Raw genomic sequence first — 27,870 nt, forward strand, 5'->3', positions numbered from 1 at the left:
TCAGAAAGCATTTGTTTAAACTGTAATCTTTTTGCTCTCTGTCTATAACTAAAAAAATACAGTAGTCAAATAATAAAATGACATTTTATTATTTATACTACTATTTCTAGTTTAGAAAAAGTGCATGTAGTAAGATATATGTGTGTGTGTGTGTGTGTGTGTGTGTGTGTGTGTGTGTGTGTGTGTGTGTGTGTGTGAAAGAATGCACAGTGTTCTCTGGGTTCTAGTATTAGGCCCTGCTGTCTAGAACTCTGTGGGGGGTGACTTTCCAGACTCCTCCCAATCGGGCTCGAACCCACTCCGGGAGCTGCGCGGAGCGCGGACACGCTCTTTATGGACGCTTTCCTGAGAACTAACACACTACTGTACGTTACATTACCGCGCAACCGCGCGATCCACCGCACGCGCCAGTTTATGTAAGTCCCAGTCGTCGTGGAGATGCGAAAAAAAAAAAGCGGCAGAATTCAGCGATGTTTGGATCCGTTTCCAGGGGCAACGGCAGTAACCAGAGACGCTTTTCGGTAAGAGCTGCTCGTCGTGTCGTTGGTGCCGCTCGCGCCCGTTCCGTTTCGTGCTCCTCTGAAGTTCTGCGGAATCGATATATTGTAATAAATGGTGACTTACACACCCGCGTCCCTTCGTTCATGTTCTTTTTGTGGCGTAGTTTACATTTGCATTTATTTATTTATTTATTTATTTATTTATTTATTTATTTATTTATCCATCCATTTGTGACCATGATTCATGAACTGTTTCGGCTGTTCGGGGTGTTCGGTTTTTAACAAAAAAATGGTTGGTTTATGACAACTTATGATGTATGAAAAAAAGTTTCAGAAATGTATGTTTTTCAACCAAGCCTAATGTGTCCTCAAGTATTTACTCACTCACTCTGTTGCCAATATTTTCGAACTATTTTGAGGACGATTAATGAGTCATTAAAAATATGAATTGTCTTGCTGATTTTGACCCCCCCATGATTATTACATATAATATTATAGTATATTATGAATGTTACTCTGAAAATCCACACTATATGTTAAAAAAAGTTTTAGTCTTTGGGTTTTGTCTGTGTGATGGAAAGGGTCACACTTACTCCACACACACTAACCAGCACTGTTCGTTCTGTCCTCATGTGGGTTTGCTCCTCAGTTGCCAAGATCATGTATTACAAGCACAGCTATTCATTTAGCTGATGCTTTTCTCCAAAGTGACTTACGGTGTTAATCAATTTACAGTTACACAGCTGGTTAAGTACAATGCTCAAGGGTACTACAGCCAGAGGTGGGAATGGAACATGTGACCTTTCGGTCCAAACTTAGCAGGTCTAACCACTATATTACAAGTTCTCCCACTACAGTATACAGATATATAGTCAAAGTTGACTTAAATGTGGCACAGTGAGTAACGCTGCTGTCTCACAATGTCTGGGTGGTGTGAGAGCACATGGGTTTGATTCCTGCCCAGTGTGTGTGGAGTTTGCATGCTCTCCCTGTGTCTGTGTGGGTTTCCTCTGGGTGCTCTGGTTTCCTCCCACATTCCAAAGACATGCTGTTCAGGTTCACCCATAGTGTGTGAGTTACACAGAGAGAGTGTGTTCCACTGATGTATGGATGAGTGACACATTGTAAGTAGTGTATCTAGCAGTGTAAGTCACTGTGGTGAATAAGGTGTGTGGGCTGGTAACACTACATAGAGTTCATTGGAGGTCACTTTAGAGAGAAGTGTCTGCTAAGTAAATATGAGCAGGTTTTAAAGTGGCAGTGCAACAAAGTGAGGTTTTTTGTGCAATAATTGTTTCTGGAAATGAGGGGTTGTGTGACCTAATTTAGGTCAATATGGAATGTATTGAAGAAATACAGCAGCCATGTATATATACATACATCTCTTTTTATCAGTCTTGATATGTTTTTCCCCTGTTTCAACTCAGGGTAAGAACCTTGACCACATGTACTAAAGGAGAAGGGGGATTTGAACCACCAACTTCCAAAGGGCAGGATAACAGCTTTGACCACTACACCACATCCCCTGAAGACTGCTGGGCATTTGCAGAAAGGGCCCCTTGTGGCAGAACACTGACAGATTCTTGTCCTTTCACTGTCGCACAGACAATTGAGGGAGCAGCAGGGCGAAGAGACGGGCCCTCCCATTGGCCGAGGGGGCTGCTGGACAGCGTATGAAACCTCTTGTCTCATTGGCTGCCACGCTGGAGTAACTAAAGCTCCCAAACAGCTCCCTGCCAGCAAGACCGGGTGATAGTCAGTGAGAGTACAGCTGGAGGAGGGATGCCGTCCTCGGGCAGGTAGCGTGCGCTCTACATCTGCTGCGGACAGGCCTCTTCTGTGACACAGACCTCATACACAATTTATAGAGCGGGGCAGCAGCATGGCCTCACAGCAGCACTTCGTGCGATCCCCCGTGGACTTTACAAGCATGATGCAGAGACTGCAAGGTAAGTGTGTCAGCACTCATTCTAAACATTTACTTTCATATTCTCCATATTTTCCAGGTGGGCGTCACAGAGTGACAGACGGCAGAGTTATAAATGCAGGTGAAAAGCTTTCCAAGTGCAGATCAGTGGCGTGCCCTGAAATCTATCTCTCGTCCCATCATTTATATTTATTTATAAAGCCATAGATAAATTTACATTTATTCATTAAGCACTTTTGTAGAAAGCAAATTACTATAGTAAGCTAATGAAAATTACTTATCCATTTATACAGCTGGGCACTGTTTTGCTCTATCTATTCAGGGTAAGGGGGGGTGCAGTGGGTTGAACCGGGTCCTGCTCTCCACTGGGTCTGGGGTTCGAGTCCTGCTTGGGGTGCCTTGCGATGGACTGGCATCCTGTCCTGCGTGTGTCCCCTCCTCCTCCAGCCGTACGCCCTGTGTTGCCGGGTTAGGCTCCGGCTCCCAGCAACTCCATATAGGACAAGCGGCTTCGGGTGGTGTGTGTGTGTGTGTGTGTGTGTGTGTGTGTGTGTGTGTGTATTCAGGGTCGATGCCATGATCAAGTGTAGTGCAGCAGGAGATGGGATTTCAGCTTGGCCTTTTCACATGGAATGGCTCAGTTTAGCGCCATCTGAAGCCTCAGGTGTTTAAATTATGGCTCTAACTGGAGGAAAGAATTTTGTGAAAAAGAAACAGCTAAGCCACTTCTCTGTCATTCCAAATAACAATGGACACGTTTTAATAAACCTACTTTACTATAAACTACTGCATATACTCTATCTGCATATGCAGATGCATAGTATGATTTTTGCAGTAGGTTTGATGTTTTCCTCATGTTGTGTCACAGTAATAAACATAGAAATAACTTAGTAATAAACATACTTTAGTATAAACGATTGCGTATATTCATTAATATTTAGTTCAGATTCACTGCGTGATTTTTGCAGTAGGTCTGATGTTTTTCTTCAGTTCGCTTCTCATCCTAACCTCCCAACTTCTGGTTCCAGTCCCATTTCCCCAACAACATCACACATGAACGGAGAGAACTCTAGACTGAGATACAAGCCGTGCTAGATGAGGCCCAGAATAATATCCTGAGGTGATGTCACACAGTCGTGACTGAGGAAGGGCCACCAGCGAGGGGAAATGAATCGGGAGTGACACCACCTATCTCTGCTCCACATTTTTCCACACGGAAATCGCACTTCTCTACATACAAGGTGTCACAGCCTGATAGTGTGTTTCCCGCTCCGCGCTTTGATTTGCCCTTTTACCTGCTGTCTCCGTGCAGTCCTGAGTAGCTCCGAAAAGATAATGTGATCAAAATAACCGCTGCCACCAAAAAAAGCAAAGGTCATCAAGCAACAAAGCAGTACTGTTGCTTTATCTTGGAAAAATTGCATTTAATAAAAATACCTTATTGTAATCAGATTTGTACAGAGTGACATTCTAATAGAGGACCCTAGGGACTCCTTTGTTTGTAAAGGACATTTTATGAGTAAAATATTAGCATTTACTCTTTTTCTTTTCCTTATTATAAGGACAAGGTTAAGAGAAGTCTTGGTTTGTTCTTTGGTTACCTTGACTCCAAAGTCCTGCTGGGAGGTAATTCACTTGTACCTAAGCTTTCTTAGTGGTTTTTTAATCACTGCTGTTTGGTTTCTAAGAAACGTGACTAACCTGCACAACAGTTGGTGGCCAGCAAAGCATATGAAGGTCGGAAGGCTATGAATTTTCTTTGTCCGCGTGTCAGTTACCCATCCGAAGTTGTCGCGAGTCAGCAGACAACATGCTCTCTTAATAACAATGAGTTGATATTGACGTTTGGAAACTTAATCACTAGGTATTATAGCAGGGTTCACACAACACTGAAGAACTGATTCATATATTTTTTTACAAACATGTCCCCTTATGGTGCGGTGGCGCAGTGGGTTGGACCAGGTCCTGCTTTCCGGTGGGTCTGGGGTTCAAGTCCCGCTTGGGGTGCCTTGCGATGGACTGGCGTCCCGTCCTGGGTGTGTCCCCTCCCCCTCTGGCCTTACGCCCTGTGTTGCTGGGTAGGCTCTGGTTCCCCGTGACCCTGTATGGGACAAGCGGTTCTGAAAATGTGTGTGTGTGTGTGTGTGTGTGTGTGTGTGTGTGTGTGTGTGTGTGTGTGTGTGTGTGTGTGTGTGTGTGTGTGTGTGTCCCCTTATCCTAAGTGTGGAGGAAGAGAAAAAGAAAAAAATGTATATGCGTGTGTGTACATATGTATGACTATTAATATAATAATGATATAACTAACTAACATTGACTAATAATATATATATGTAAAAACACACCCACACAACATATGCATATATACATACACACCAAGATTGCAATGCAGAGATTTGATGTAAAGCAACTGCCTTGTGCTCATACCCAAGACTTAAGATCTCACAATGAACAGCATGCTGGTTTCAAGCAGATGCTGATCAACACCTGATACCTTTCCTGTCCTTGAGCAACCCCAATCAATACTGCTTTCAGTGGTTGTAAACACCATCCCTCTTTTCAAGGTTACTGCTAACATTTACATTTATTTAGCTGATGCGTTTCTCTAAAGCAACTTGTAGTATTAATCTACCTACACTTATGTGCCCATTTATACAGCCATCTCATTTTGCTGGATCAATTTTAGGGTAGGTACCTTATGCAAGGGTAGGCTATTACAGCCGGAAGGGAGATTTGAACCTATAACTTTTGGGTCGAGAAGCAGCAACTTTAACAACAATGCTACCAGCTGTCTCCCAGTACTCTTCTGATCAACATTTGAACCATGCATTAATCACTTCCATCTGGCCTAAGTTACAGCTGTGAAATATGTAATTTTTTTGTTTTTATAAATATCGCGATCTCTCGCTTTTCCTTCTGCAAAGCATTTCTTTTGAATTGTTAGATTTCTCAACTTTAGTGGGTGATGGTTTAAAAACACAGGCTGGCAGTAGCAGATTAATAGCTTCTGTTCCACCTATGATGGAGGTATTGTTATATACTGTATAAATAACAAACCTGTTACTTTCCTCCTCTATACTGAGATTTTGTACAATTCAGGGATATGATGTCATACTACTAAATGTTAGAGTCCTGAATCTGACCCCAAAGGACATATTTATTTTTACTAAATAATATGAGCCATTTTCAGGAACGGCGTTAATAGAATGAACTAAAATTAGATCTCGTGCATAAGTTTGTACTATACAGGTTTTGCCCTGTTTGTTCTTTCAATAAGCTCTTTTTACTAATTGATTTTTAGCTTTGCACAAAGCCAAAGATAGTTCTATTCCCTTGATGTGGTTTTATTTCATTTATTTTTCTGTCGGAGATATTTTGTGCCCTTCCGTGGACTGTCGCTCCCTCCAGGGTGTAACGTGTCTCCTGCCCAGTCCTTCCAAGATAGACTCTGCAGCACCGCAGCCCTCCATTGGGGGGAAATGGCTATTAATAATTAATGAATGCATGATTGATGATGTTTTGTGGAATAGTAGGTAGCTCTTATTCAATTACATTCTGCTTTCATGCATATCAACATTGTTAACCTGCGCATACCCATATATATTTCAAAAAAGCAAAAAGCACAGCAAAATACCCATATACGCAGCAAAATATTTGCCAAAATCATTTGGGTTAAAATGCTTGAAGTGGTAAGGAATAGGGGGGTGCGGTGGCGCAGTGGGTTGGACCACAGTCCTACTCTCCAGTGGGTCTGGGGTTCGAATCCCGCTTGGGGTGCCTTGCGGCGGACTGGCGTCCCGTCCTGGGTGTGTCCCCTCCCCCTCCGGCCTTACGCCCTGTGTTGCCGGGTTAGGCTCCGGTTCCCCGTGACCCCGTAAGGGACAAGCAGTTCTGAAAATGTGTGTGTGTGGTAAGGAATAGTAATTCTAATGCCATTATTCTTTAACTTTCTTCTTGTATGCAGTAAGTTACTATGGTTACCTAACCTAAGCAAATGCAGGCGTCAGCGGTAGACGTGTGACCCATGACGGAGTTCCGACTTCCTGTGTGTTTTAGAGAGTATCTTAATTGGTTTCCTGTGGAGACTCATGGCTGTTTTTTTTTATTTTCAGGATGGTGGGTGTGTTTTTACCCCTCACAGCTTAGATAGATTCTGGTGAAATAGAATTTTACTGCTCTTGTGTGTTTATGTATTGCAGTCCCTATAGTTTTGTTTCGGAATTTAGTTTGGCATGTGGTATTAATGTGGTGTTTCAGTAAAAAGGTCTAATGTGTAGAATGCATAGTTATAATTTTGAGTATGATCCATTTTCTCAGTGTTTACGAAAATCTCGCACTTTTTTATCACAGTACTCATGTATTGCTACCTACATTTACATTAATTTATTTAGCAGATGCGTTTTTCCAAAGCGACCTTCAGTGAACTCTATGTAGTGTTACCAGCCCACACACCTTATTCACCGCGGTGACTTACACTGCTAGATACACTACTTACACTGGGTCACTCATCCATACATCAGTGGAAGACACACCCTCTCTCTGTCACTCACAAACCATGGGGCAACCTGGACAGCATGTCTTTGGACTGTGGGAGGAAACCAGAGCACCCAGAGGAAACCCACGCAGACACGGGGAGGTCATGCAAACTCCACACAGACTGAATGAGGATCGCACCCAAGTCTTCTCGCGCCACCCAGGCGCTGTGGGACAGCCGTGAGACCGCATACCCGTACTTTATTATTATTATTACCTTCTGTTTGCCCACAAGTAGTGTGCTGTAAAAAAAAACCTTCTTTGTAGCACCTTATTTTGGTGATCTGAAGGCACAAGGAAAGAGATGAACACCACAGTGGTCTCTTCTCCGGACACACCTTTGCTAATTGTTTTTATTACACTCAAAGGGATTAACAAGGGATTTGTTGTTCACGCCTACAGTGAGTCCATTGATACATGGACAGCCTCCAGGCTTGTTCAGATCCAGACTCCTGTCTGCATTCTTTACACATTGTGTGGCTATTTTCACTAAGATCTCACAAATTGGAGGACTAAACTGATCAATATGCAGCCAAATCCTTGTTATAACTACACTTCCACTACCGCTCTTAAATCGCGCACCTTTTCAAACATGCAGATGAACGGTGGCACAGCAAGTAGTGCTACTGTCTCACAGCAGCTGGGTTCGTCCCCCTCAGTCTGTGTGGAGTTTGCATGTTCTCCCTGTGTCTGTGTGGGTATGTTGTGTGTGCTCTGGTTTCCTCCCACAGTCCAAAGACATGCTGCTCAGAGTGTGTTCCACTGATGTATGGATGAGTGAACCATTCTAAGTAGTGTATCTAGCAGTGTAAGTCACCGCGGTGAATAAGGAGTATGGGTTGGTAACACGACATAGAGTTCACTGGGAAAAGTGTCTGCTAAATATGTAAATGATTGCAGGGCAATGCTTTTAATATACAGATATTTTGTGAATTTTGTGTTATTCTGTGTCACGTGCTGAATATTGAACACTGTCAGGAAATAATATTGCGTGATATGAATTAGCAGTGGCATGGCTGCTGGTACTACTACTACTTGGTGTTCTTGTCTTCGGTGATGTTGAGCTGAAAGGCTCAGTGTTCTCTCTGATGTCAGTCATGGAAGGAGCGCTTTGCTTGTTCGGGAGCAGCTGTTGGCGCTTGCAGACGGCACTGACAGCTGAGACTGCTGGAAGACTGGAGGGTACGTGATCGGTGGCGCTTTCTGTCAATCAGGGCCTGTCAGATCCAAGGAAATCTTGTGTGTGAAACCTGGACGTGCTTGGCCTTGAAAGACGCGCGAAATTCATTTGTAGATAACGTGGTAAAGTTTTCTGCACTCTGACATATGATCATCCCTTCCACCATTATCACTAACTTGCAGAATGGAGGGTCATGGTGGTCTACAGTCTATCGTGAAAGCTCTTGATGGGCACCCATCTGTCACAAAGCAACCACAGTCACACAGGTATTTAGAGCGTGGGGCGAAACCAGAGCATCTGGAGGAAACCCATATGAACACAGGGTGAACACACAAACTCCACACAGACTGAGCTGGGTTTAGACCCACAACCCAGGAGCTGTGAGGTACCTGCACCACCCATTTTGCTACCATGCCGTCCACTTGGGACCACATAGTGACTTACTGAAGTGAGTTATTCCGATTGGATTATACATTCCACGTCCCCTCCGCTGTGAGGTTTAGCCAATGAATATGATGTTAAATAATATTCAAAACCACAATAACAGACTTGCCAGAATCACGTATGCAGTATTAAGTCTACAGTATAAATAACTGCATATTTAACTGGAATAAGAGGTGGCTTTGAAATGCAGAAATTAAAAATTTACAACGTAGACATATAAGAAAGTTAAAATTTAAAGTCCATTTTCACAGTCAGCAGCCACAATTTTTCATGAAGTTTTCATTTGAGATATTTTTGTCTAGGGACCAGCCTTGCAGTGTTTTCTATTTCCGAACCATTCAGTAGAAGGACTTTATTTTTGGCTCAGTGGAGAAGCCCCCATGATTGGCTTTGAAGCATTTTTATTTTAGAAGACAAACGTCAACTGCTGTGTCTGATCAGAGCTGATGCCGTTATCCAAGGCTGCAATGACTTATCCATTTATACAGCAGTATATTCTTACTGCATCAGTTCGGGATAAGTTCCTTGACCAAAGGTACGACGGCAGGAGTGGGATTTGAACCTGAGACATTCTGGCTGCAGTGTTACACCTCCTGCTACCCTAACCGGTGTGGTTTACTACAAATTCCTCCTTGCACTCAGTCATCGGCATCCTCTTGGAATGCTGGCGGTATCGTTTGAAAAGCCTAATGCATAGTACTTAATGTACCTTAAATTAGAATTTTTAAAATTTTAAACAACACAACGTAATAATTTTTTCAAAATTTTCCCTTCAGTTTTGTTAGACGAAACATACTTTTGGCATTAGTTCGTACTACATGTCAGTTTTTAGAAGAATATTCCACATTCTTGAAATTAGCAAATTTTGGCAGATTTTGGAATCGGGTTCCGAACACGGAATATTCCAGTACCTTTTAGGATCAGATGCCTTCTAGGACGTTTTGGTACTTTCTAGAATACTCTGGTGCCTTCTACAACCTTCAAATGGGTGTAAAGTATCAAAGTAAAACTGACGCTCTAGAAGAACTAGAGGTATTATGGTAATCAGGAAGCTTTAACTGATTATACTGTATGCAGAAATCCACATAACTATGAACTTGGAAAATTTTGTTGCGTTGTGCAGTCTGCACTTTCCAAGTTCCATTTGGATTAATAGAAATTGCTCTCACCAGTTTCGAGTACAAAGACTGGTTCAGTTCACTTGATGTCTCTGCATTATTCCTTCAGCCTCTCTGTGATCCATTGTTTTCATCAGTCATGAAGCCCTTACGTTTTAAAAGAAACATTGATGTTACTTACATCACTACAAAATGCTGCATAAGGAAGTGAGTCTGTGGATTAAATGAACACTTTGCCCACTTTCTGCATGGAGTGAGGAGAACCTGAAGGATTTTTCAATAGCAGCAAAAGTTTTACTAGTGGAGGGGGCGTGGCGGCACTGCAGACTTGTGTAGTGCCTGCTGTGTGGCGAGTCTGGGGTTCGAGCCCGGTTGGGGTGCATTTGTGATGGACTGGTGTCCTGTCCTGGGTGTGTCCCCTCCCCTTTTGGCCTTGCACCCTCTGTTGCCAGGCTAGGCTCCGGCTCACCGCGAACCCGCTCGGTATGAGTGGTTGTTGATGTTGGTTGGTTTTATTAGTAACTGATGCAGTCATACCCTTTGATGGACTGGCATCCCATCCACGGTATAACCCTCTTTCAGCCTTGCGCCCGTTGTTTCCAAGATAGGCTCTGAACTGCCACGGCCCTGATCTGGAGAAACAGGTAATGATAATGGATGTATGGATGGCGTAGTTATGCATCTAGAGTGATTTACAAATTCTACCCACTTATACATCAAAATACTTGTACTGAAGCAGTACAGGGTAAACAAGCAATCTTCTGGTTACAAGTCCATTTCCTTAACAGCTCCAATTCCTGCTGATCTCACAAAGGCGCAATTTTGGATGTTGTAAAGTTAAATCATGCTGTTCAGACATTTAGCTGGCGCTTTCCTCTAGACACTTACACTGTTAAGATACAATGATTTATCAATTTTTACAGCTGGGTAATTCTTACTGTATCAGTTCAGGATATTACTGTGATCAAGGGTGCTACAGCAGGAGGGGCGATTCGAACCTGGGCGCCTTTGAGCGAAAGGTGGCAGCTCTAGTCACTGCGCCACCTGCTGCCCAGTTAATGCATTTAATATCTGTGCTTCGGTGTCTGTAAAAATGTCACCCGCTCAAATGTAAACACGGCTTTCGGTGACACTGATGACAAGATTAGTGTCAGCGGTCAGGTGAAATTTAGCACATCATCTGAAACAGTGACTCATTAAGCAGCCCGGCTGCACCCAGATGTGTGCGCGGCGCTCGGCCCACGGTGGTGCTGGCCTGGGTGACCGACAGCTGTCGGAACGAGACGATCTCCCTCACTGCAAACACTGGAAGCCTCGCAGTGTTCGCAAAAGCAGCACACATCATTACAGCTTGCACTGCCTATATGACTAATTTATTTCAGCTTTCTCGAACCACTGTAATTAAATCCTTTTTTTTGTAATTAATATTTCAAGCGTCCATTCTGCCTTCGTAATGCATGACTCAGAGGTTTCTAATGAGCAAAATGTTATTTTTAATTATACTATCATTAATAATAAAAAAAAATAATAATAATCACTTTAAAAATCAATACCTGATAATCGTATTATTATTATTATTATTATTATTATATATTTAAATGCATGTTTTATAATAAAAGCACAGAATGTCTTGCACTGATGCTGCGGAAGGCCCATTTGAACCCGACCTTGTTATTCATGGGAATTAACTGTCCCTTCGGAACCAGCCCATGCAGGCTATGCGGTGGCTTGTCTGTGATACGCCTCCCCCAACCCCCCCCCCCCACCCCAGCCCAGCCCCCCCCCCCCCGCCCTTATGTCGCAGCTGTAAGGGCTGTCCCTGCCTCGCTGGAACCCGGGGCCGCGCTTCCAGATGCGTGACATCACGCCTTCCCACGTGCTCATTGGCAGAAGAAAGGAGCCGGATTATTCCTGCAGCCTCGGAGCGATGCTCGCGCTGACAGCAGAGGGGATGTGAGGGAGGGGGAGCGGGATCGCGTGCAAATCAGCCGTAATCGGCCGTGCGTTTCGCCGCCGGGGGGCCGGGGGGGGCTTCGTCCTGGCTGTCGGCAGCTGCTCTTTCTGGAGCTGGGTCTTCTCGCAGGAAGGGACGGCCGGCTCCCCCCAAGCTTGTTTTGCGTCCTGCAGGAGAGACAGGGAGGGAGGGAGGCAGGGAGGTTGGGGGGCGGGGGAGTGGGAGAGTCTTCCGTGTCCTTCTTTCCATCCATGGACATCATCATCAGCTCCACGCGTGTACACACACATGACGGGCAGAGCGGCCCGGGCAGCGCGCACACACGATGATGGCACACCGCCGGAGCAACCCCGTGAAAAACAGCACCAGTGGCACCGCCACGTCCCTCAATCTGGTCACCGGATTTTTTCGGTATCTGCGTGGTAAGTAGGGCAGCATCTTCGGATGTGTGAGTGGCGGGGAGGGGGGCGGGGGGTGCGTTGTGCACACACCGTAGGGGGCGAATCGGACGCCGGCGGCCGCGGCGGCGGTTGTGCGCGCGCGCGCGCGTGTGTGTGGGTAGGTGGGTGGGTGCGTGCCGTGGAAGAGCGCTGTCACTCCTGGTGGTTCCGGAGCCTCCGCACCGCAGGCTGATCACACAGCTGTTGTGGTTCGACGTCCTGTGTGTGTGTGTGTGTGTGTGTGTGTGTTTCGGATTAAAATGGCTTCTCCGTGTCCCGGTGATGCTGCCTTGTTGTGTGTTTCTGACCTCATCAGCATGTAAACGTGATGATCGTGTGTGCGGGACAAAGTCCCCGTGCTGTCCTCTCCTCCCCTCTCTGTGTGTGTGTGGTGGTGCCTTGCAGGGAGTGTGTGCACGAGAGTGTGTGTGTGTGTGTGTGTGTGTGTGTGTGCGCGCGCGCGCGTGTGTGCGAGACCATGCACATGCACATGAGCCGAAGCGCTGATCAAGCAGTCGGTATTTAACAATATGAATAATATCACCTCCATCACGCACCTGGTCAGGTTACCATGAATATATAAAACGTCGGCCTTTCTCCTCCATGAGGACATATTTTATGCATGAACTTGTATGGCGACAATGAATCGCGGCGCGTGGAGCTCGCAGGTGTGTGTCGAGCTGGAAGACACGTCCTGCGGGTCACTGCTTGCGAAAAAGCATCGCTGCTCTTTTGCACAGGTGTTGCAGGTCTCCCTTTGATGTAACACTGGGAAAAGGGAAAATGATGGGTAATTTTTATGCACAATCACTGCAACGTAACGATATATCAGGTTGTACAATGAATATAGTGTTCGGGGTTTTTTGGAAATTGCGTTTTCAAGGGAAGCATTTATGAACACGACACAACGTGACTCTTTAAACTGACATACAGTCTGTGGATATCAAACTTTTTGGCATCATTGTTGAAGGAAAGAGGGATTTTTAGTATAGCAGAAATAATATAATAATAATAATAATAATACATTATTATTATTATTATTACTTATGCATGGTATTTCAGGTATAATATAAGGTAATTATAGGGTCTTCATCTTATTATTATTATGTAATACCTTGTTATTATTATTATTTCTGCATGAGATTTAAAGTATAAGTTAATTGTAAGGTATTATTATTCTTGTTGTTGTTAGCTTATAGTGTTAGATTAAAAGTGTCCTTATTAGCTGGTGTTTTTACTCAAAGTTACATTTATGATTTAGAGAAGCCAACAATTTTAATGTGACCCTTTTGGAGACGAACGTTACTGTATCTAATCATTGAAATATACTTATGTTGTCTTGAACAAACTTAACATGTAATGATGATGTTTTGCTGTGTCATTTCAGACGAACAAGAATCAGTGCAGAAAAGAACATTCACAAAATGGATCAACTCACACTTGGCCAAGGTAAAGAGTACATTTTATGTTCTTTTGATTTCTTAAGAGGAAAAAACAGGATTTGCAGTGTCGCATTGACCTTTTCCCACAAACTACTGGATGCTAATAGATGCCACTATGTATTTTAAAAATAAGCATAAACTGTTATTAGCAGGAATGCAGAACTCTTGAAGGTGCAGTAAAATAAGGTAACTTACTGCATTCGGGACAGCAACCGGAAGCAGGTTACATGTCGAGTTTTATTTTGCAGTCCTGACACAGTGAAGCATGCACAAACGTTTATTTAAATCCAATTTATTAACGAAGTACAAATTGAAGAAAAGCTTTTAGGAGTGATGTGTTAGAATTAAAATTTCCAGCTCGTAATTCATCACTCTGTGATTCACGAACTCATCCATATCTGTTATTGATTTCCGTTAAATTACGTAAATTAAAGTGCAACAGCACCAGGTTTACGTTCGGAAAGACTTCTCGAAAAACATGTAAAATATGTAATTTGGGATATACAGAATAACCTGCACCTGTTGTTTACCTGATGAGCCGCCACCTTCGAGTGTCTGCGGCAGCAGTGTGTGATGCTCAAAGGTGTTTCGGCGAAGCAGGCTGTGTTGTGTATGAGTGCGCTGTAGGTGATCGTGGGGTGAGCTGTTCTGACACCGTGCTCTCGGAGGGGTTCCCCAGCTGAAGTCGGAAATTGCCCCCTATTACTGCTCGAGGGCGTCACCCTACAGGGGTCTGCGCTAGATTTCTAAACGTATCAAACTCTTATATATCAGATTAAATTAATTACTGATTGGTTGATAAGAAAAACAACATCGAGGGGCGACGCAGAAGCAAAGTGGTGCCTTACAGTTTCTTGTATGTGGGTTCAAATTCGACTGAGCGTGTATGAAGTTTGCAAGTTTTCCCCGTGTTTGTATGGGTTGCCTCAGGGTGCTCTGGTTTCCTCCTGCAGCCCAAAGACGTCTGTTGCAGGTAAACTGGTGACTCTGATTTCTCCCTTGTGTGCCTGAGTCGGTGAGTGTGTGTGATAGCCCTGTGAGGGAGTGCTTTCACATCCAAGGGCACCCTGCCTCACACTCCATGCTGCCAGGATAGGCTCTGGACCACGACGACCCTGCTCTGGACGATGAAGGTGAAAATGGAAAAAACTGAGAGTTTTTGAAGGCCTTTCTACTTGTACCTTGTCTGATATCAGGTTTCCAATGTCATGACTCTGGCTAAAACAAGACTCCCGTGAGAGTCCGAGCCAAGGGTGCCATCTGATTTGCACTTTGGAGTAAATCCTTCGAACACAAACCATATTGTGCTGGTTTGGTGCAGCATTCAGTGAAAACAGTCAGACAACAGTGAGCTCTGGGAGGCTTTTTTGGCGGCGAGGAGGCAAATCTTTCTCAGTGACATAAGGAGGAGTGGTGCGTCACTGGAGCCCTCCCTAGTTATGGGGGAAGATCCAGAAAACACACGGTTGTCGGGTCACGACAGCTCTGGTGTAAAGAGTGATGGAAATGAGAACAGGGCACCGGAGAGGCCAGAGCAGTGCATGACTGCGAGATGGACACGATGGGGTCCTGCGCATAGGTGGCGCGCTGTTGCGATTCGACCCGCCTTGCCGTGTGGGTGCTGGTTGCATGCAGGGCAGGGAGAGAACAGGCTGCTGCAGATGGACGCCGAGAGGAGAAGGAACAATTCGCCACAGGAGCGATGCTTGTTGACTCCAGGCTCCTGGTGCTTTGCCCACTGTGCTTGGACTCATTGCTCACCTGCCCTTATGGGAAGATTAGGGGTGTAACAAATTGTCAGCTATGGAGGCACAAAAAATATGAGCAATATGAGCAATATGAGCAATATTAGCAAATACAGAGGGGGCACAGTGGCACAGCGGGTTTGGCCAGGTCCTGCTCTCTGGCGGGTTTGGGGTTCGAGTCCCACATACGGTGCCTTGTGATGGACTGGCGTCCCGTCCTGGGTGTGTCCCCTCCCCCTCCATCCTTGTGCTGTGTGTTGGCGGGTTCGGCTTTGGCCAACGTGTGTGTGTGTGTGTGTGTGTGTGTGTGTGTGTGTGTGTGTGTGTGTGATTAGCAAATACTAGGGGGGCACAGGAGGCTTGCTTGAGCATAGTGGGGGACACTTACCTCCACCCCCCTTTCTTCTTCCCTATGTGAAAAATGAATTAAAATACAGTGCTGCATAATGAGAAATTAATTTTGAGATGAATACATTTCGTCATCAATAAGTAGCCCAAATAATATGATATCCATATTTATAATTAGATAATATGCCATATGTCTCATGCTCTCAATGATATTTGTTGCAGTCGTATGTTAAAAGGAAGTTATTGTAAACAGGAGTGGAAACTCCTACTGCTGACCTAATTATGAATTTTGGTGGAGTGCGTTTAAAGAAGAATTTATACAGGAGATTGTCACGCAGCTCTGCTCGTTTTCACTTCTATTGTTTGAAGTGTTCCTTTCAAAATAAGACTTGAGAAGTTATTCAGTATGGGCTGCTTGTATGAGTGATGTAAATTGTTGTCTCAGAACCAAGGGAGATACAAACCGAAATATTCAGGTTATTTCATGCTTTATGGGGAATTTGAACCCGTCGCTCAGCCTCTTCCTCCAAGTCAATGTACTCGGCACATTTTCATAAATCTATTGTCATATGTAGAAGGGAGGTTTCCTGATGCATTCATCTCTCTGCTGTACATTATTTCTGCATTGCAGTATTGATCAAATCTCTGCCAGCTGCAATTTTAGCTCGAAATAGAACATCTTTATGCTCTGTCCTGATATCCCTGGTTATGGTTCATCTAATTCGACTTCCATCAATATGTTTTGGGTTGTTGGTAATGTATACCTGTAAATTATAAAATCACAGTATTTGATATATGACTCAAATGTTTTCTGCCTGCCTTTCGGTGGTAAAATTACCCTTCAGTAAAAATCAATATCGGATCATTGTATGGTAGATGTATCCTTGACCGTGACCTAATAATCTGAGCGCTCTTTGAGAATTGCGTTCCATCAGCAGAGGCTGAGCCGTGATACAGCAACTTTTCACTCTCCAGGCCCCCACAGACAAGCTGTGCCAAAGTTCCACCATGAAACATTCATTTAGGGAGTTGAGAACCTGTGCATTTAGTGCCCAGATATGAACGATTAAGTGAATACATGGTTGAATTGTTGAGGTCCAACCACTTACTGTATTTCTTTTTTTTTTTTTAAAGTCACAGTTTACATTTATTTTTGTAACAGACACTTTTCTCCAAAGCAACTTCCAATGAACTCTATGTAGTGTTACGGTCCCACACTCCTTATTCACCAGGGTGACTTACACTGCTGGATACACTACTTACTCACTCATCCATACATCAGTGGAGCACACTTTTTCTGTCACTCACACACTATAGGTGAACCTGAACAGCATCTCTTGGGACTGTGGGAAGCAACCAGAGCACCCAGAGGAAACCCTTGCAGACACGGGGAGAACATGCAAACTCCACACACACTGAGCAGGGATCGAACCCATGCCCTTTCGCATCCCCCAGGCACTGTGAGACAGCAGTGCTATTCACCATACCACTCCACTGCCCTGTTTTGGTATTGTTTCTAAAATTCTGTTCCAAACTCACCATGGCCATTGCAGTATAATTGGAGATATTACATTTGATCTTGATAGTAACATTAAAATAAAAGCAGATGTTTGTATAAATTCCTTCAGTAAAATACAAAGAATGCTGTCCTTTTTTGATAATAGGATTCTATATTTTAAACTAGGATCAAAGTTATTGTGAATAAGTTTTTTTTATAAAGTCATTCTTAGCAGCAAAACCAATTTTAAGGTGGGAAATGAAGCAGCAGTACTAGTGGCGTAGTGGCTAAGGCTCTCACCTTGCAATCATTGAACCTGCAACTCAATACTGCTCCCGCTGTAGTAACTTTCATTGCAGTGCTTACCCGAAATGGATATGGTGAGAATACCCTGCTGTATAAAGGGATGCATGATTCTCCAGCTCGTAAAACAGTGGTTAAAGCTCCTGCTTTTAGACCCAAATGCTGCAGGGTTGAATCCCTCCTCAGCTGTAGTACTTTCAACCCTAAATTGCTACAATAAAACTGCCCAGTTAAATAAATGGGCAAATAATTATAAAACTAAGTTAAAAATAATTCAAAATAGCTTAGTGTACAAACCTATAATTGTAAGTTTATGGGGGAAAAAGTGTCAGTTAAAATAATAACGATGCCTTCATTTTCTGTACCATGAACACGGTGAACCAAATGCTCTCAATAAACAATGAAGAATAACATGCCCCTAACATTTAAAATATAAATGCATTAAAATTAATTAATTCATTAATTAATCAATCAATTAATTAATAAACAGTAATATTGTGGCGCATGGCGCCGTGGGTTTGGATGGGGCGAAGAAGGACGCGGAGACAGCGTTCATTACAAACGGTTTATTAGAACGCCAGCACCAGTGAAATAATGCTCTCAATCCGAGGACCCCGTTTCCTTCAGGACCTGCACCTACAGCCAGCCTTCCGAGCCTGCTTAGCTCCCCATCCCACTTCTAGAACCATTGTGGCGCGCAGCGTCGTGGGTTTGAATAGGGCAAAAAAGGACACAAAGACAGTGTTCATTACGAACGGTTTATTAGAACACCGGCACCAGGGAAATAATGTTCTCGGTCCAGGGACCCGTTTCCTCTAGGACCTATACCTACAGCCAGCCTTCCGAACCTGCTCAGCGCACCCAGGTTTCTTTCTCACACGCTCGTAGGCACAGTCACCCGATAATTTTCCCCCGTAAGTGCCCCCAGTGGTTACACACGCTATTTACAAGTTACCCACAATGCAACTATTTACGCAAAACATCTCCCCACCTAAATACAAGTAACGCGGGTTGTTACAATATTCTAGATGAAGGATATTTCAGTGGGACTGAATCTCTTGTAAAGCCGGGGTTAACTGTCTCACTGAATTGGTCTCAGACTCCATTGCTCCACGTGGGGGGTATCTGCCCACCCCCTCTCGGAGTAAACAACATTCTCTGAGCCCCGAGCCTGCTGTGTGCCACAGCCTGTCTCCGTTAACCCTCTCTTTGCCTTTCACCACCACTCCCCCCGGTGTCCGTTTATCGGCCCGACAACCACATCGTGTCACAGACGAGCTCAGCTGCAATCAGATATAAAACACATATTTCGGGATCAGATGGTTTCTGCACCTTAAAGGGCGAGCGATGGTGAGCTTGAGCGGCACAGTTCGGCTGCACAAAGAGCTGCTTTTCTGAGCTGCTTCTCTCCTGCACTCCGCAGCACAAGCCTCCCTTGGTGGTGCACGACCTCTTTGAAGATATAAAGGATGGGGTGAAGCTGCTGGCCCTGCTGGAGGTCCTCTCTGGGCAGAAGCTGGTAAGTGCTGGATGGGATGACAAATCCATACCTCTATGGCCACGGAAATATTGTTCCTTTGGAGGGAGTAGAAATAATGCATGACCCACTTTTTCCGCGTTCGGGACTTTTGAGGAGCGTTTGAAGTCAGCGACAAATGATGTACTTATGTTTATTCTTTAAGCTTGTTTGTTTAATGAAATACATGGTCAGGGTAAAACATTACTGGAGAGCGGTAAGAACTTAATTCATTCTTTCACTCATTCATTCCTTATCAATAAGTGTTGGTCCAATGTTGAAGTTATTAGCATGAATTTGATTATCATTATTAGGAATATGGATTATGAAGTGTAGGGATTTCATTCTTATTATTAGGAATATGGATTTGATCATTATTAATGTCACAGAGATAACGCTATATGTCGTGTACAAATTTACATGTTGAAATATAAATGCAAATGTGAGAATGTGTTGAGAATTTTGCAAAAAAAAAGTGCTGCACCAGCGTCGGTTGCGGGCCTGTCATTTAACTGCCGGACTCTCTCCCGTTAGCCCTGCGAACAAGGACGTCAGTTCAAGAGGATCCACTGGGTGTCCAACGTTGGCACGGCGCTCAAGTTCCTTGAGAGTAGGAGGGTAAGTTACCTCTAACCAACTGTTCTCCCCATTTCACTTCTAATGTTTATTTCTCTTTTTTATTTTTACCTTTGGATTTATCTGATCATTTTCTCCACAGGGACATAAGTTGTTAAGTTTGTTACTTAGAAGGATTTACCCCATTATACAGCTGTGTAATTTTTACTGAAGAAATGCACAGTAAATACCTCGATCACGGGTATTACAGTAGAAGACGGGATTCGAACCCAGGATCTTCGACCGCAAGGCAACATCGCTAACCACTGTGTTGCCTAATTCCAGTGAGCCAGTTTCTTCCAGTTTGTAATTTCCCTGCATAAAGAGTGTATTAATTTTGTTCGGGGGATTTGAAGATCAGATTTTAACTCTACATTAATTTGAAATGGAAACATGCATCTGTGCTGCAGGAAACACCAGATTATGTCCCTGTTAGTGACACGTATTTACTGTATGTACATATGCACACATGTACATGTAATATGTAACATGTATATTATATATGATGTGCATAATGTAACGTAAATACAATAATTACAGTTAAAATGGGCACTTATTAAACGTGAATTTTCCCGATGACAGATAACACCCTGGAATTCCAATTTCTATTGTACTTTTTGAGGCTAAAAGCTACATTTTGTCCGAAGACCCTGGAAATATTTGATTAATTGTGATGTTTTTCTGGGAGAATATTAAGTGATGCTGATTTATTGGATAGAGTAGTTTGCAACTTGTGTTTTGCCAGTTTATTTATCTGTTTGTTTCCTTATTTTATTCTGCATCCCAAATGGCACAAGCCAAACGGAGTGCATTTGCAGATTGGGCTTTTCGTGCAACAATTTCATTGAACAATATTTCTTTTGGAAATTGATATGCTTTCATTCATCTATTGCCAAAGAATTCGTTTAACTTGTTCCAGCGACAGCTGGTCTTCACAAAACTTTGGCTGCATTTCTTGTCGAAAACCATTGTGCTTAAAATAGCTCCTGCTTAGAGTTGCTGTTTTGAGTTCAGAATTAATTTCAGATAAATGCTGGTGTTAATTCTCTTAATTGAATAGAATTATAATATTTACATTCTGATGAAGATTTCTGCAAGATAAGAAACAGCACAATAAATTGATGTTCAGATGTTTTTGTCCTATACCGTAGTATTATTTTTTCAGTATGTGGCCACAGGTTCCTTTAAAAATGTTATTCGTTTTAGTTCATAGATCTGTTTTCTAGTCTCTGTACTTTAATCAAATCATATTGTGACTTTTTTTTGTATTGCTGAAATGTTTTGAATTGGTTTCTTTGAGTACTGTAATGAAATGGATTGCAATTTATTTCAGATCAAATTAGTCAACATAAATGCTACTGACATTGTTGACGGACGACCTTCCATCGTACTTGGGCTAATATGGACCATCATTCTGTATTTTCAGGTAATGCACTTGTGTATTTGCCCTGGTTTCAGGGTAAAAGGAGTGATGAAGAGGTCTGAGTCACATGGTAACCTGGTCATTACCATAAAGATGGCTGAAGGTTACACACTACCATATACTTCCCACACACACACAGTCTGAGATTGCTTGTCCCAGGCAGGGAGGGGTCCACAGCGATCCAGAGCCTAACCCAGCAACAGAGGGTGCAAGGCTGGAGGGGGAGTGGACACACCCCAGACAGGATGCCAGTCTCTTGCAAAGCACCCCAAGCAGGGCTTGAACCCCAGACCCACCAGGAAGTGAGGCCCAGCCAAACCCACTGTGCCACTGCACCTCCCCACTCTATTCTTCCTAAAAAGTTAATTTTCTTGATGACTACGTTGAAAACAAGGGAGATGGTGTGTTCTGGCTCTCCAGTTTGTAGAATTTCCTGCCTTTTGAGACTGGAAGCTGAGTTACATATATAAAGCAGCTGCCAATATTTCATAAATGATGACTAAATTAATTCTGACTGTGTATGCCATTTGCTACCTGATAGTGTATTTTGCCATCATTTTTTTTTTACCCCAAATTCTTGACTGCCTGTCAGTTGGGTTACTTAGTAAAAACCAAGGCAAACACCATCTTCCCTCCTTTTTCAGTTTCTGTCACGATCGTGGTGATGGTATCAACTCAGATGGTACCGAAATGTTAGGACCAAAAATTCCCAGATGGATGATCAACTCATCATCAGACTCAAACTTGCAACCTACCAAGCATCTACCTGTCACGTCACCTCGGCTTGTTCTTTGCTCCTTGCAGATAGAGGAACTGACCAGTAATCTGCCGGCCACCCAGTCGCTGTCCAGCAGCACCTCCTCTGTGGACAGCAAGGCCAGTGCTGAGATGACCAGCCCACCCATGAAGAGGAAGGTCATCACCAAGTACCAGGGCAGTGCCAAGAGGACCCTTCTCAGATGGGTCCAGCACACGGCAGCTAAGTACGCTCTGTGGTCTACGGTGGGGGGCGTTGTGTTGCGAAAGTGTCCAACCTCCAGCAATCGGACTGCAGATCATACCGCTCATTTGATCGTACACTGTGTTTTAACTTTACGCACGCTGTATTTGAAGGTTTGCGGCCGTTGAAGAAAACGAAAAATGTTGATAAACTCTACGTCTATTGCGTCTGAAGGCGAATGGCCATCGAGGTGAAAGACTTTGGGCCCAGCTGGCGCAATGGGGCAGCCTTCCACTCCATCATCTACACCATCCGCCCAGACCTGGTGGACATGGAGCGCGTGCGGAGGAGGACCAACAAGGAGAACCTCGAGGAGGCCTTCTCTCTGGCTGAGAGAGAGCTGGGCATCCCACGCTTGCTGGACCCAGAAGGTACTACTACCAAAATCCTACCCCCTGGATACCTGTGCTGATGCACATTATGTAAAATGCTGCATAAAGGACTGTGTTCACAAGAGCTGTAGGGTATTGATCATATTTTAGGGAAAATTACCTAGGTGAAAAATGAATGATAGCAAGAATATTTTTCTAGCACATGGAGGCACAGTGGGTCACACGGGTTCAAATCCAGCTCAGTATCTGTGCGGAGTTTGCATGTTCAATCCAACCTCCAGGTGCTCTGGTTTCCTGCCACAGTCCAAAGACGTGTTTCAGGTGAACTGGCGACTCTAAATTTCCTGTAATGTGTGTATGTGTCAGTGAATGAGTGTGTGATTACTGTGCGATGGACAGTAGTCTTGTCTAGGGTGTATGCTGTGTAATTCATTAAGGTTCTGAGATAGGCTCCGGACCACCGTGACCCTGCACGGGACAGACAGTTAATGAAAATGTGGGAATGGGACAAACAATAAAAGCAATAATACCTTCCAAACCTACGAACACTGACTGCAAAACCCAACAAAAGAGTGCAGAGCAGTGGGTCAGTGAAAGAGGTTCTTATTCACCCTTCCATCCTGACTTTGTGACTTTGATCACCCGCTAAAGTGCTCCTCAGCCAAACAGCATGGCCTCCTCCGTCGAGCTGCGACTGTCAGTAAAATTATGCCCCTCTGGTGGCGACGTTTCTCCCCCTTAAAAAGCCTTGAGAGCTCAGCAATAGCCTCCTCTGCTATGCAGCTGAGATTAATTTCTTCCGAATGGCGGAAGTAGATGGGGCGCTTTCAAAGCCTTCCTTGGGAGGTGACCGGCTAAAGAATTGTTCTGTAGATAATTCTGTTATATGACTCCCTTAAGCAGGAGTCTCTAAAGCCGGGCAATTTGCGTTGCAGTCCTTGGAGGAAACATATTGATGACACTAGACTTGTGACTGTGATGACAAATTATTTTGTTCGATTTTTTTTTTTTTTAATAGAAAACTCGCCAGGGTGGTGTTCTTCTCATAGATGCTTTGGCTTCTGAGATACAGTATATCGCTGCATTATACTTCATATCCGTAATTTTCATACAGTATTTACATTCAAAAATGCTGTAATATATGCAAGACTGAATTGCATTAGATTTTTGATGATGTTATACTTAAATTGTAATTATGTAAATTATTCATGACAAATGTATTTTTATGTAAAGACACAGACTCCTAAATTGTATTCACCTTGGGCAGTGTCATGTTCTGCATATGAGTAACACACACACACACTGGCTGAGGCTCTTTGTCCTGAGTGGGGTTGCGATGAACCAGAGCCTAGCCTGGCAGTGCAGGGGACACACCCAGGATGGGACGCCAGTCCATTGCAAGGCACCCCAAGCAGGACTTGAACCCCAGACCCACCAGAGAGCAGGCACAGGCCAAACCCACTGTGCCACCGCCCCCCGCATAGGAGTAATGGAATAATTATATTCTACATTATGACAATTCTAAACTATTATTTATAGTGTTGCAGTGACTGTCTAACCATAGCAGTGCTACTGTTCTAAGTCTGGTCTAGTATTTATTGTCATTTGCCCTTTTTCTTGCAGATGTGGATGTGGAAAAGCCGGACGAGAAATCCATCATGACGTACGTCGCTCAGTTCCTCAAGCACTATCCCGATCCCCGTAACAGTGAGACGGACGGGCAGATGGATGAGGTACTTCGCTTTATTCTGTACAGTCATTTAATACATGTGGTCATTGTTTACTGTTTTAACAATAACTGTTTTCCAGTGGGGTTACATTTACTACGAAACTATCACAAGTTTATCCCATTTTTAGATTTGAAATTATATTTATTTGAAACCTGTTTTGTCTTTTAACAACTTAAGGAACTTCAATGGATACGCACTTTATAAATAACACTAAAATATGGGCCGTTTTCAAGTCATGGCTGCTTTAAATGAAAAAGTCATTTAAGGTCATACTGTATATAGAGTGCTGTTTGAAACGATGTGAACCCCTTGCGTCCCTTAGTTTTACCACGAAATGGTTATTTAATGAGAGGCAGTCTTTCTCATCTGACAGGTGTGTAGTGATCAATTCCACACGTTGCTTTAGAGGACATGATGTGTGCGGAGAAACACGGCAGTAGTTCAGGTGCAAAAATAAGTGAACCCCAAGTTGCATTAGTTAAACCATATACATAAGTAGAATCAGGTGTGTAAATCATAATCATTTATTAATTTTACAAGTTTATTTGAAGATTTAAGACATAGTTTTAAAAGTTTATCTTATTGTTTTCTACAAGAATAATGGCTGTTCCTATAGGGTTCACATCCTTTCAAGCAGAACTGTAACATCGGGATGCTGTTCATGCACTATGGTGCTTACTACTGCACTGTAATAAAATATAATGTTATAAATAATTATTTCACGTAAAGCATATATGCATGTATATAAGCAGTACTATATTTGGGGCTAATAATTTATCGTGATTTTGCTAATATGGCAATACAAGGGTTTTCCATTTACAGTGGAATAAAAATACTGCTGCTGTCAACACCATATGCTGGTGGCTATAAATGGAATGTCTTTCCACTGCATTGAAATATACTGATCACCGCGTCTTTGTCCGCCACGTGTCTGACCTCCCACGTACCTGCTGGCCCTCTCTCACTGTCCGGCTGCCATCTGTGCTGTATGTTGGTAGCTGGCGCTTGTGTCCATCCCGACTTTTGCGCTCTCTATCCCTGCTCTGAGGGTAAGGCTGCGTGTCATGGTCCGGAACGGTTGCGGTGCTGCTCAGTTTCTCCCAGAGCCTTTTTCACACTCTCTGCGTGTCTCTCTGTTATCATTTTGTACCATTGTGAGCCTTTCCCTCCACGGTCGTCTGATCCTGCACTTCTAACAGGTGCCAGTTATTGGGCAGGCTTGACCAAATATTTGTTCAAAAAAAATTCTGTTCAATTATTAGATTTTTAAAAAAAATCTTTTTTTAAAATATGTATTGAAATCAATAAGCAGTCTGATGGAGCTTCAAGGTTCAAGGTTATAGTCAATGGAATTTAATTTAGACTTTCAGTCCATTGCAGTGATCTCAGGGCTTCAATATTTTTGAGGACAAATCATTTTTTGCGCTGCATTTTGCATGATGATCATGTACCTACACCGCTTATTTCGTTTTGCCAAAACACTCGTCTAAACATGCTCTGAAGACATGAAGATATTTCAATGACATTGAAAAAGCCAAAGAAAAATACCCTTCAGCTGGTTGTTTGCTTCCATTCCAGGAAGACATATCCTGAGTAGATGCGTCAATCTGCAGGGCATTCTGAACCTTCTGCTGTTTTTCAGGACTGTTCTCCTCTCCTGTTCTTCTAGGCTGGAGTTGCTATTAGAGTGCAGTGTCATCTGGTGTGTGTCTTGTGTGTATCGCTGGGGCCTGTCTGTGTCCAGAGCAGACTGACTGATTTTTTCCCCCACCTACAGAGAGAGGACCGCAAGATGCTGAGGGAGCTGAAAACTTGGCTGGACCACCTGGAGCGGGACGTACTCCGGGCCCAGGGGGCGGAGTGCAGCCTGGCTGAAAAATACCAGGTAGTACAGGACTCCACACTTTCATTAAACTGGCTTGGATTCCTGTGTTTTCGCTTTTAGAATCACTTAGAAAAATCACATCATTAATAATGGGAATGCAATATTGCCACGCTCTTCTCCCGCAGGCTTTCAAGGGCTTTCGCGTGCAATACGAGATGAAGAAGAAGCAAATGGAGCCACTGCTGCAGCCCGTCCAGAGGGATGGGAAGCTGTCCACGGAGCAGACGCTGGTGAAGCAGGCGTGCGAACGGGTGTCCACCAGGGTTAGTCCTCGGCCCCCAGCTGGAATTACAGCGTCAGCTCTTTAACTTCACTATGGATATTTGGGCCTTTCGAGGAACATGTTTTCTTGCACCTTGTTTAAACTGACTGAAAATACGCAGTTTATGGACGCAACTGAGAATCCAAGCCTGTTGTAATTTGTCCCATTCTAACCTGTAATTTGAATTAATCAATAACTTCAGAGTCAAGAGAGTCACTTTTAGCACTGAGTCCCAATGAGAAAGTTAATACAGACTTCCCTGAACTGTTATTTGGGTTAGTTTCTGTAAAAGTCAGGTATGTCTATAATAAATAAAAAAATATTTTGTGCAAAATTCCTATTTTTATATTTTTATTAAATTCAAGCTTAACTAAAATTAAAACTAAAAAAATGCTAAAGTGAAACTTTTAAAGTGACTGAAAATGCTTTGTATCCACAAGCTCCTTGACTGATTCACCACACAGACGTGCTGATCATCTTGTTACTGATTATCACCACCCAGAAACACCACATATATCCTCTAAAAAATACAGGCATGAGTTGAATTAAGGCAGTCCCACACTCCTATTCTGTCGAACCCCATTTTTCCAATATCGACCGCTGAATACATGCAGGTCGCATTTGTTCCTCGACTATAAAAAATATTGCAATATGTAAGTGATACATATACAGAAAAACATGCTTCTAAATCATATCTTTGAAAATGTACATTCCGGCCGTAACGCAAAGAGCCACTATATCTGCCTGTGTTGTTTGGAGATGAAAAATTAGTTCTAAGTAATTCAGTAGGGTTTTTAGTCACAGGGAATGTGAACAATAGGAGCTGCTAAAGACTTTGTTATTTGTAATCGCATCGGTAATCACCGGTAAACCCCCGGTAGTGTACCCTGTGTCGTTAATATTGCACATTCTGATTCTTTCTTGTCATTTATGATTTTGTCCCGTAACCCGAATTATGTTTGCGGTGCCTTGTGTTTACTGCCGGCGCTGGGCTCACGCAGCTCCTTGACTGGCACGTCCATCTGGACAAGTCTCTTCCCGGGGTGCTGGGTGTGATCGGGGCCTGGCTGCACCGCGCTGAGATGGCTCTCTGCGAGGAAATTGCTGTCCAACAGGCACACGAGGAGACCGCCAACACCGTTCACAGGAAGCTGGAGCAGCATAAGGTGTGTCTAATGGGCTCTTTTTAGCACAGGAGGACTTGAGCCCTCGAAGAGGCAACAACAGAAAGAAAAAAGGGAATTGGCTTGAAATGATGACTTTGATATACTTTCATATGCTTTTATATGCTGAAATCGGCGATCACTTTTCAGTGGCTCAGTGCAAGTTTTGATGTGATCTCTCAAGACCAGGGAACAAAAGATGTGCTTCTTGGTAACTAAGCATACATTTAAAAAAAAGAGTTTATGATGGTAATTAAAGTTTGCTCATTAATGCTGGAGTTTTTTATGAGGCAGCTCTCTATTTTTAATGTTCTTGTCCGTAATTGGGCAGCCCGTTACTCTTATCAAGTATTAGTTAATGAAACGTAGACGATCACCTAATGTTGTGTTGCACCTTTTACAACTTTGCTTCTCATCATTATGACAAATTCTACACTTTTTCTTGGCATTTATGGTCTACAGATCTCATTTACCTGCAACGATACCACTTGTGTGTGTGAACTCCCGAATCTGGT

The 27,870-nt window shown here is 43.5% G+C and overlaps 1 protein-coding gene across 5 annotated transcripts in view; it reads left to right on the top strand.

Annotated features, from left to right (window-relative positions):
* Positions 1-323: 323 nt before the first annotated feature.
* Positions 324-27,870, top strand: part of syne1b (spectrin repeat containing, nuclear envelope 1b) — a 104,807-nt gene continuing 77,260 nt past the window's right edge. For 3 of the 5 annotated variants that reach the window (XM_029258549.1, XM_029258551.1, XM_029258552.1), the window contains exons 1-11: positions 11,868-12,075; positions 13,481-13,542; positions 18,853-18,948; positions 19,480-19,563; positions 20,894-20,986; positions 21,788-21,966; positions 22,158-22,354; positions 23,939-24,048; positions 25,823-25,930; positions 26,056-26,193; positions 27,194-27,358. In XM_029258549.1, coding sequence (XP_029114382.1) covers positions 11,979-12,075; positions 13,481-13,542; positions 18,853-18,948; positions 19,480-19,563; positions 20,894-20,986; positions 21,788-21,966; positions 22,158-22,354; positions 23,939-24,048; positions 25,823-25,930; positions 26,056-26,193; positions 27,194-27,358 — 1,329 coding nt within the window. In that variant the 5' untranslated portion in view covers positions 11,868-11,978. Of the gene's footprint in view, positions 522-1,927; positions 2,450-11,867; positions 12,076-13,480; positions 13,543-18,852; positions 18,949-19,479; positions 19,564-20,893; positions 20,987-21,787; positions 21,967-22,157; positions 22,355-23,938; positions 24,049-25,822; positions 25,931-26,055; positions 26,194-27,193; positions 27,359-27,870 lie in introns of those variants that run through there. The other 2 variants (XM_018731297.2, XM_029258550.1) reach the window with 2 other exon arrangements.

This window comes from Scleropages formosus, chromosome 15 (genome assembly GCF_900964775.1).
Source record: "Scleropages formosus chromosome 15, fSclFor1.1, whole genome shotgun sequence".
Lineage (NCBI taxonomy): Eukaryota > Metazoa > Chordata > Actinopteri > Osteoglossiformes > Osteoglossidae > Scleropages > Scleropages formosus.